This window comes from Triturus cristatus, chromosome 6, assembly GCF_964204655.1.
Source record: "Triturus cristatus chromosome 6, aTriCri1.1, whole genome shotgun sequence".
Lineage (NCBI taxonomy): Eukaryota > Metazoa > Chordata > Amphibia > Caudata > Salamandridae > Triturus > Triturus cristatus.
The window spans coordinates 1820040327-1820051904 of NC_140589.1; the positions used below are offsets into that span (position 1 = coordinate 1820040327).

Sequence of the window (11578 nt, forward strand, 5' to 3'; positions counted from 1 at the left end):
AGCGACCAATAGTCTCAAAGTGACAGACAGATTTTTCTGAGAGATTTTAATCTCCACTAGGGCTCCTTTGAAAGACTCAGCTGCCAATAGGCTTGACACTTTTCTCTCAGTAAATGATCTTATCAAACACTGCACGGAACCAACACACTTGAAGGGCTCAATTCTTGACCTTGTTATATCCAAAACAGATATGCTAACTATTGCTGTCCCTGTTCCAGTAGACTGGTCCGACCACTTACTCATCCCCTTCTCTCTTCAGCTATCTCACTCTGTAACTCTTGGCCAACATAAAAGGACTACTACCTGGTTCCGTAACACCAAAAACATTGACCTTGACATTCTTTGCAATTCTGCCATGCTATCACTTCCATCATTAGACCCTAATTCGGATGTCAACAATCTTACCTCCTGTTAGAATCCGTGTTCTCTGGTTGGCACAGGTAGGTACTTGTGTCAAGCAGGGAACCTTTCCTCTAGTCAGGGTAAGGGGGTACACTCTAATAATAACCCCTGCTCACCCTCTAGGTAGCTTAGCACGAGCAGACAAGGCGTTATCTTAGGCGTAATGGTTGAGCATTTGTGAACACACACACAGTCAGTCAGTGACAACCCCACAAATGGACTCCACACTGGGATATATAAAAATAGTACTTTATATATATAGATTAGGCTTAGCACAAGACCAAATAACATTTAAACGGCCCACAATAAGATTTCCAAAAAGTGTTCTTAACTTTAGCGTAGTGTTAATGTTCCGTGAGCTTCGTTCCTTTCAGTACGCTTTGTATGCGTCAAAAATAGGCTTGGGTAACGGGTCTTACACGCACTGTAGGCGCTTCGGGAAGAAGCGTACACCCTACGGTGCGAACAGGCACAGCACCTTTGTCTTTGGTGAGTTCGTCACGAAGGCTGCACGGGCATCAAGTACGCTGTACGGTGCGTTTTCCTCCTGGTGCGGTGCGTACTACGGTACGTTGGACCTTGGGTGTGCAGAGCTTCAGGGGACGGTGCGGTCAATGTTCGTCGCGGCGTTCGCGCCGTACCATGAGATCGGCAATCTTGATTTGAAGGGCTGGATACAAGCGAACATGAAGCTCCGCACAGGGGAGACGTACGCGACTACCGTACGCACCGCAGCCTTTCCAAAGCAGGGGAAAGGAGCGTACGCTAGGAAGTACGGTTCGTAAAGGATGAAAGCAAGTACGGATCGCAGTCCTTACATTACGGTGCGAGCTACGGCTCGTAGGGGCCTGTTAGTCACGTTGCTCAGGCCGGACGATACCTTCCTTTGCGGTGTGAGCTACGGCTCGTAGAGGGGCCTTAGTCATTTTGTTCGGGCCGGACAGCTTGGTGCAGGCTTCCAGGGGGGTACGCTCGTCGAGGCGTACACAGCAGTTCGCTTCAAGATTACGGGGAAAACGGTCCGTTTTCCGGTGCACTCTCGCGGCGGTGAAGTCCACTGGTCCTGGGACTTCGTTCAGGGGGCAAGCTCACTCACAAGCCCTTGGAGATCTTCAGCACAAGTCAGATAAAAGTTTCTTGGGTCTTTTCTTCCTCTTCTTCAGCAGCAAGGCAACCACTGCAGGCCAATCCCCCAGGTCAGGGACAGTACTCCTCCATGCAGCTTTCCCGGTTCCTCGTCGGACAGAGGTTTCTTCTTGGCAGGACAGGATCTAATTTCTTAGGAGCAGGGCTCCTACATTTATACCACAAATCCTTTGTTCTCCCAGGCCAGGGGGGGCCCTTGCCTAGTTCAGTCCAGTTCTGGAGCACTTTGTTGATGCGATGCAGGCTTCTTCTTTCAGGGTGCAGGGCAGAGCCATCAGACGCTCCACAGGGGGCGGAGCCAGCATTGTGGTGGCAGAGCACAGGCCTATTCAGAGTCCAGGTGCACTCCTCCCACCCATCTATCTGTCAATCCTTTTATTCACCACCAGGCTACCTAGCCCTGCCCATCTGGGTTTCCCCAGCCCTCTCACTCACACAAGCCAGACAGCAGATACACATCATGCAGAGGCGGGCTGAAATGGTTAGGCAAGCAACGGCCAACTTTCTAAAAGTGGCGTTTGCAAACATAGAATATTAAAATAAACCTTACTAAAAGATGTACCTTATTATTCTGAGTTCAGGCATACTAAACTCGAGTTTCTACCATGTTCTCTGGGCATGTTAGGATCATAGGATGTAACAATATTAACAGCCCATTCTGGCCTATGATAACAGGGTAGCCTTACAATAGTGAAAAACGTAAATGGCTGTAATTCACTATTAGGACATGCCACACACATCAGGGCTTGTCCCACCTTATGCTTACAACGCAACCTGCCCTTGGGCCTACCATAGGGGTGACTAACATGAAGTTAAGGGAAGGTTTAGAGACTGGCAAGTGTGTGCACTTGCCTAGTCAGCTTGTCAGTACCAGACTGCACGCAGGTTCTGCTATGGCAGACCTAGACATATTTTACCCGGCCGCGTCTGTGGGTGGCACAACCAGTGCTGCAAGCCCACCAGCGGTATTTGTATTTACACGCCCTGGCACTCCTGGTGCACTTTACTGGGGTCTGATAGTAAACCAAATGATCCAATTATGGAATCCAACCAACATATACATTTTACATAGGGAGCACTTGCACTGTGGCACTGGTTGGCAGTGGCACAGTGCTCTGAGCGGCCATCCCCATAAAAGCACATGAGGCACAGCGACAAAAAGTGGAAGGGAGACTCACGCCAAGGTGCCAGGTGTAACACCTCCCAATGCCTCTCCAGCCTTGCAGTCGAAATTGATAATGTTGCTCCACTTCAAAGCAAGAAGAAAAATCCCTATTCCATCTGCTCCATGGTGCAATAAATTCCTTTATGCAGAAAGGAAGAACCTGAGACTCCTGGAGAAACAGTGGAGACAATCACCATCCACCAATAATCTCTCTATTCAGCGCTTAGTAAGATCAAAATACCACAAACACATCTTCCATGAAAATGCGTCACACGTCAGAACCCTCCTCGACTCAGCCAAAATCAGACCCAGAAAACTATTTGACATCATCAAAAATACAAACGTCTCTCCCTCATCCTTCAAACCTGATGATTCTCCAAAGAAAGCAGCAGAATACGCTATATTCTTTGATGAAAAAGTGAAATCACTGGTGGATCAGGTCATTCACCCTACCTCCCTAGAGGAGCGCAAATCCTTAGTCACTTGGCAGAACTTTGACGTCATCTCTGAAGATGCCCTCCTCAAATGCATTCTTGAAATGAAACCCTCCAACCATTCTTCTGGCCCCATCCCATGTGACATCGCCATTGACTTCCACACTCTTTCCTATTGGATAAGTCTGGTTAACCTCTTCCTCAGCCAAGGCTCCCTTCCAACTTTCCCTATATTTTAAGGATAAACATCTTCTCGACGAATTCCAATCTGGTTTCATGCAAGACTGCAGCACTGAAAGAGCCCTGTTGCAAGTGATCAATGATGCCCTGCGTGTACTTGACTCGGGGGAGTCTTGTCTTCTGATCAGTGCTTAATTTGTAAAATATTAAGTGCAGGTGCTCTCCTTTTTGGGGGGAGGCCACACCCATTTATCCTGGCTTCACCCACTTCCTCCACAGGCTCCACCCACTTCCTCTATGGGCTGAACCAACATCCTCGACTGGTACTGCTGAAAGCCAGATGTAATACCCAATCTGAATTTCAGCAAGGGAGACCTCCTCAAGGACGGTTTTGGTAGGAGGTTCACTCTCCCTTCCCTCTGAGAAAAGTTTGGAAAAAATGAAAGCAAAATAACACCCTAGGAATAAATTGGCTAATATGGCTAATGCCACTAATGCAACTTCTGCAATGTAACACAGTGGTTTGAGTTGACTTTACTAATAACAATGCATTTCTAAATTCTACCTAAACAAACACATTTTAGTAAAATTAGGATAGTCAAAGACTGGGAAAAAAACGTAACTTTCTAATCTGTACCGCGCTGTTTGCATCTAGCGCTTTGATGGCAGTTCATAGGTTACTGTGCTAGATCATGATTGTAGCTTATGAACTGCACAGTAACAAAAGAATCTCTAGGACAAAAGCAGTAACCCACTGAGCATTGCACATACAATACTGTTCTCTATGGTACACATTCTTTGCAGCCGTCGTATTAGCCGTCTGCACCTACTCTGCACTAACTTAGATGAGTCCAACTGCCACCAGACAAAACTCTGATCTCTCTACAGCAGCCAGGTGAAGCCAGAGAAGTCCGCCATATTAGAGGACAAAGTAAACTCCGTATTTTTTTTGTTCACCCCAAAATTAGAATCCGATTTCATTCGCTTGCGAAAAACAAAATCCAAGGCATCAGGATTGGAGCATGTCCTTCATGTACACCCCAGCCACGCTTCCTGGTGACCTCCTATGGCCGGTTCTCTTCTAACTACAGAGATATTTGTGCCACATACAGGGCCCAGGTTTAACTCCTAGTATGATAGCTTGGTTGGTTAATGTGCGCACTGCAGTGACCTGCGTTTAACCTGCAGGTCATGGGTTGCTGTTTTTAGTAAGTTAGTTTAGATGGCTCCTCCCATCTGCTGTACAGTTCAGATCTGTATATAATCTGTGGTTTTAAGATTTGGATCATGGCAGAGGAAAGTCAGCCTTTCCATTTACAAAGCTCAATAAAACGGAAACCCCACAGATAGGTAGTTTCATTAAATATTTAAAGCGCCTAATGACTCAGTTTGTGGTGCGCACTGTATAGGCTGTGCTCAGTAGTTTTATGGGGTACATTCTTGTAGGCAAGCATCACATTTTAGGAGCACTCCCCATTTTTCCATGGCGACCTTGAGCTCTGTGCAGGGACTCGCGGGTGCTTCAAGGGGGGGCCTGCTGCATGTGGATCTCGCTGTCAGACATTCTGCAAAATGCTTCAGTTTATATGCTGCATTTTTGTGTTTTTCGCTGTTTACTGTCTGCTGGTCGCTCTGTCCACCTGCTTCCTCCGTCCCGCTTGCCAGAGCCTGCCTCGCAAGCTCTGGCTCTCCACTGGAGTGAGAGGAATCATTCTGGCACTAGGGCTCGAGGCACTAGAAGTCCTGCCCAGATCTGTCACCAGAGTGGGTCAGTGAGCGCAGGAGGGCGTGGAGTGTGTGCCTGTTCACTCCAGATATGCCACAACTCCCAGAGGCCTTCCACTTCCCGCCCACCAGAGATTAGGTGACAGGCTCACCAGACCGAGATACGCTCTCAGGCAGCATAGGCGCTGAAGGCTGCCTAAGACCTCAAAAGCAAGCCCCAATAAAAGTTAAGATATTTAGCTCACTTGGCAGATGCCCCCAAAACCTGATTGAGACTCCCAAAACAGCACCCAGGAATAGGTGAGGAGGTTAAGATCCAGGCGGAGTCCATCACTGACCCCACCCTGCGCTCAGATGTGAGACTGCCGCCACCACATGTAACATCGCTACTTTCACATAAAAACAACCACTAGAATGAAATCACAAGTTGCACTCATTCTGGGCACGCATGTAACAAAACCGTTAAAAATATATACTTGCTTCTGTAACATATGTTAAGAAATAAAAATTCAATAATTACTTACTGCCTTCTTTTGGTTTCATTTATAGGCCTGCTGTTAGCTGCTTGCTTTGTCGAAAGACTAGCACTCCAGCTGCGCATTATGCTGGGGCGGGCGAAAAGTGGGGACCCTGATCGGCATTGATCCATCCGACTCGGGAGGAAACACTTGCCGATTCAAAGTCAAGGAGGGAGGATGGGGCAAACGTCACCACAACCAGGCAGTTTCTGGCGGTGTGTGTGAGTGTGTGTGTGTGTGTGCAGTCAGTGTGCCTCGTGATAATGCGGGCAGCCAATCATCCAAATTTAAATATTTTACAGAATTCACAAATCCGGCCCAATCAGGCACCACTGATTGAAGCCAGGCAGGCATGGATTTACCCTTGACTGTGTAATATCTTCTCTTTGCCGGGCAGACTGTTATCTATTGTGTGTAGCCCCGGCCCTAAGAAATAAGTGCCGGTGCTAAGCACCGGAAAGCACCGGAAAGCACCGGCACAAATTATGCACTGCTTCTAGACCTTTCTGCAGCTTTTGACACTGTTAATCACAACACTCTCCTTAACACCTTAATACAGAGAATGGGCTTGGAAGGATCAGTGCTTAAATGGTTTGCTTCAATCCTCTCTGAAAGATCTCAAGTGATTAAAGAAACTAACAGCCTTTCATGTTCAATGGCAGTAGGTCGAGGCTTTCCTCAAGGATCTATAATCGCACCCACTCTGTTCAATCTTTATTTAGAGCCATTGCATAATCTCTTAAGGAAATCTGGAATACTTTACCACCTCTATGCTGATGACACCCAAATCTACTTTAAGTTGTCTTCCTCACACGACATCTCAATCCTCAACTCTACTCTCAACTCTATTCAAAACTGGATGTTAGCTCATCAACTCATTCTGAATCCATCCAAAACTGAATTCCTCCTGCTCTCTACCTCACTCTCTCCTCCTCATGTTCAATCTTGGATGAATAAACTGAACAGCAAACCTATCGTTGTCGACAGCGCTAACTCCCTTGGTGTCATTCTTGACAAAAGGCTCAATCTACACTCCCACATCAATTCCATTGCAAAGAATGCACGTTACCAACTGCGCCTTCTCTGGGGGATTCAACTTTTCTTTCTGGAGCAAGACCTAAAAATTTTGGTCCAGTCTCTGGTTCTCTCTAGATTGGACTATTGCAATTCTCTGCTTACTGACCTCCCCAAATCCCACCTTTCCCCTCTTAAATCCGTTCTCCATTCATCAGCTCGTTTTATATTTGGGGCCAAAAGAAGTGACCACATCACACCCATTTTGTCTTCCCTCCATTGGCTTCCCCTCGAAGCAAGATCAATCTACAAGACTGCCTGTATCACCCGCAAAGCCTTGCACACTTCCTCCCCGCGATACCTGGTAAATAAACTTAAAATCTCTGGAGGCTCTAGACCTTCACGTAATGAGGAAAAATTACTGCTTGAGTCACCCACCTTCAAAAGGGAAAGATGTATGGCTCAATCCTTCTCAGGCAATGCGGTCAGAATCTGGAACTCCCTTCCTCCAGTACTCGGTACCACCACCTCTACCCGGACTTTCAAAACTGACCTCAAATCTCTTCTCTGCCAAAGACACTTCCAGAATAAATACATCCCTTCTCATGTCCCTCAAGGAAGTTCTTACAATGTTGTAAATATGTAATCTTTGCCTGTACGATCCTAATCCTATTGTGTTTTTGATTTTTGTGTGACTGCCATCTATTGTTTTATTTTACTTTTTCATCTATCTCGTTTGTATCTGTAACGTGTAAGTATGTAAATTTCCTCATGTAACATACTTGGTTTTATTGTGAAGCGCTGTGACACCTTTTCGGTAAAGTCCGCGCTACATAAAATTGCATTAAATAAATAAATAAAAGGAAAGGAAAGCATAATACAGCTCCAATCTTGACATAAAATGAGTAACCCTTGAAAGGAGCCCTTTTAACACTGGTTCCAGCTGCCACCTAGTGGACAATGATAGATAGCATTCTGCAGTGGAATGCTTACACACAAATGTAGTAAGGATCAATACTTTTTAACGACTTGCTTTTACAACCCCTTTTTTATATCGCATATCCATTACCATACATGCATACGTTGTTAATGACTATAAGATGTAAAAATGCTTTGTAAAAGGAAGTCGTTGAAAATGATCCATATTGAATGTAACATATCCTATGCCCACATTGGTTTATAGCTCTTTTGCCTTCATCTGTGGCTCAATATATTCCGTGCTTTGTTACGACTCCATTGATTGTCCTATCTTAGCCTTTATCTTTGCCATTGCCCCCAGTCCTTTTGTCCACTGGTTCTTTTGTTTGTTGCCCCCAAGGTCGGTAAGAGTGCATTTCTTGCCCCATCTTTGATCTTTGGCTCTGTCATTGCCACCTGACTAGTCTCTGGCTCGGTTAACAAACCTGGCAACGCAGTTGTCAAACCCAGATCCTGTTTGGGTCTTCCAGAGGGGGTGATCCTCATGTGATAGAGGCGGGTCAAAGGTTGGTGGTTTGCAGGACTGCTGAGGAACTGGAATAATGCAGGACCACAAGTCATACAATGCCTGGGAACCTCATGGTTCACCACTTCCGCTACCCAGGAGATTTTGGTGAAATGATGCCAGCAATTAATTGAAAAGTAATACAACAGGTTTGGCTTATAACTGAAAGTGCACACAGTGTAGAAGCTACCCCAAAGTTGTGGTCACTTACATTGCGTTACTGTGTCTCTAAGAACACTATATATAGCTTGGGGGCCCCCTGGAACCCTGGGGCTGCTAGGGCCTATGTTACGCCACTGTTCTGTTTGTACTACACACTGCACAAATAAAAGTGCACAATAGATGTAACATATTTCTTTTACAGAAACAGTAAACAATAGTTTTTTGATAAGTATCAACTTTTAAGTGTGCCCTGTTTGTTTCCACAGGTGTTACACAATTCCGAACATCCTGGCAGGTGCAACACCGTCATTTGAGTGCAACGGAATGGTCGGCCGCTATGTGAACATCATTGTGCCTGGTAGATGGGAATATTTAACGCCGTGCGAAGTAGAAGTCTTTGCGTACCCTGTGGAGAAGCTGAGCTGCCTGGCCAGTGCCTAATTTGAGCCGGTGGTTTGCACTTCATTCTCAACTCCAGCACTAATTACCATCCACCACATGGTGGCGATGTCTGTCTAATTTTGAGATGAGCACAACAAGTGAGTTAGGAATACAATATAAATTAAAAATGATTAATAACTGTCACCCGCAGCATTCTTGTAGCTTTGGGTGTTCTGGAATAGTCTGAATTATCAGTGATGTTAGGCGCTATGATGGTGCTGTCATTGGCAGCGCTGGTAGGGGCGGTGCAAGCTGCAGCGGCTCCTAACAAGGGCCCTGACACTTTCTTCTCTACAGATTGAGCACTGGGGTGAGGAGAGAGCCACAGCTTCATAGAGGTTCAGCGTATCACAGAGAAATGATGCCAAGGCGATACCAGATTGAGACAGCAGAAACTCATCTCCTGATCTTTCAAGGGCACTTCAGGAAAAATCTTCAATGTGTTTACAAATAATAGGTCTACACATTCATTAAAGACTGATCTTGGCAGATGTGTGATTGCAGATGTGTATTAATCAGCTGATATTTACCGTAGGAAATGTTAGGGCCAATGTTTCTGAGAAACGGCAGTCTTTCCTGTTTGATAAAACATAGGAAATTTTATTTTATCACTTGATGTTCTGTTTATCAATCTTGGGGGCAGGACAGCCATATTCTGCTTGACCTCCTAAGCCAGTCGTGTGACAGATCTCCGGAAGACAGTTCTACCGCCTTGCTCTGGATTTTTTTGGGGCAGTTTTATACAGCACAAACTCGACCCGAAGGCATTGGAGCGGTTTACATGAGCATGTACATGAGTACATTATACAAGGTCATATTCATATTTTGTGAGGCACAGAGAGATTAAGGGGCATATCAGCAAGGGCCGGAGTTAAAATTATCGCCGCTTTAGCGTCCGTTTTCGGACGAAAAGCGGCGAAAATTTGAACACCCTATTAGCAAGGACGCGCTAACGCGTGAATCCATGCTTCTTCGCCCTTTCCCTTAACGCCCAGCTTTGCATCTCTAATGAGATGCAAAGTGGGCGTTCCTCCCCAGAATAACCTGAGAAATGTCGCTAAGCGACATTACTCCTATTATCAAGCCTCATGCAAAGTAGCATAGCGACAAGAAAAGTAGCGATAACCTCTGTTATCGCTACTTTCCTTACGCCTGCTTTGAAACTGACTTAGCCATGATATCCTATGGAAGGTGGATATCATGGCTAAGTTTGTGGGGCCCTATCAGCAAGCTATCGCCAAAAGTTGTGCGATTATCGCTGGATTTCCTGCGATAATCGCACAGTTGGCAGCTTGCGCTCTGAATCTTATCGCTTTGGAGATAAGCGTTGCTGATAGCACGCTCTCTCCGTGATAAAATTTAGAGTTGGCCGGCGATAATTATGCTAGTGCTAAGTGCGCTTAGCGATAATTATCGCCTGCCCTTGCTGATATGCCCCATAGTGATTTGCCCAGAATCACAGGATGCTGAGCCAAAGCCGATAATCAAATCTAGTTTCCCAGTTCCAAAGTCAGCAGCGCTGGAAGTAATGCCTTACCCTCTCTCTTGAGAGTCAGAGAGAGGTAGTGGGTTGCATCATGGAACCCCAGCTCTTCTTTGATTGGATGGGGGGAGGGTAGGATAGTTCTAGGTTGAAAAGTGCTCGCGGGCACCTGTTGCATCTGCAGCCACAGGAATCCAGTTCTACCGTGAGCTATGAAAGGGCCCTGGATCCTGGGGTGGGAAGGGTCAAGCAGCTAGAGTTTAGGTGGGAGATGTATGTTTACAAGCTCAGATACAGGTAACCCATAAATACCCCTTTTATAGACCTCCGAGCGATAAATATTTACAAAAATATTGAGAATTGTATTCTTTATTAGCTGCAATGAAATTATAATACACAGTATGTTGACATTCAAATGCATTGATACAGAGATGAGTGGATATAGTGCACTGACAACGTGCTGGGCACTAAAACGTAAAATATACATGCCACACCACAGACCCTCAGCTCACTCTTCCCATCATTCCTCCTTGCCCCATGACGAGTAAGAGTCACACTCGAAGTGTGTGGTTCTACCAAGCCATAGTAAGAATCAACACACTCTCAATCGCCTCCCTGGACATCTGAAAGTACACCCCTTCCAAAACTGTGTTCATCTTCAGATCCTTCACTAATCTCTTTCTCAGGAATGGTGTAAAATTGTATCTTTTTTGGATTGACACACTTTAACAAAATGCCCCAATTTCCCACAGACTTTACAATTTAAATTTTTTGACTGGGACAACCATTTGGTGTATGATTTGGATAACCGCAACGAAAACACATATTCTTCTACATTAAAGAATGGATTTTCCCTTCTTCTTTCTCGACATTTCTCTTACCAGTATCCTGTTTGTAACTCCAAGACTCTGTCATTAGAGCAACACCACATTGCTCTTTGCGTGTCAACTCCTTGTACGACTTTTGTGACAGCTCAATACGTTTTACAATATCAATGGTTTCTGAAAGTGTGGGATTTTTTTTAGCATTAACAATTTTTCCTGTACCTTCTTATCCCATCAGCTTACAGCAATTTCATCCCGTATCATTTGCATAGTCCAATTTTCAAACTCGCAATCAGCCACAAGTATGCCCAGTGCACCCACAAAACTATCAATAGACTCATCCTGACGCTGTTCTTTTGTGAAACATTTATGTCGATGGACTATCAAGCTAGTCTGAACATCAAAAGAAAGTTGGTTCATGACAGCTGGCTGAAACTCATCAACATCTTCTTGATCCTCCCCTAATTCAAGTGGTGGTAAGAGTTCATAGATGGATTGACCTCCAAACCCCAAATTATGTTCTAGAAGAAACCTCTTCCTCTGGTACAATATCGATTTCCTCCTGTGGCTTCAATGTATTTTGGAACGCCCTGAACCATGA

General features: G+C 45.4%; 1 protein-coding gene across 1 annotated transcript in view; it reads left to right on the forward strand.

Moving 5' to 3' along the window:
• Positions 1–8814, forward strand: part of LOC146822088 (fucolectin-like) — a 58189-nt gene extending 49375 nt beyond the window's left edge. Inside the window, exon 4 of the mRNA XM_085613189.1 lies at positions 8496–8814. Within this exon, the coding sequence (XP_085469315.1) occupies positions 8496–8670 (175 nt within the window). The 3' untranslated portion in view covers positions 8671–8814. The remainder of the gene's footprint in view (positions 1–8495) is intronic.
• Positions 8815–11578: the final 2764 nt, after the last annotated feature.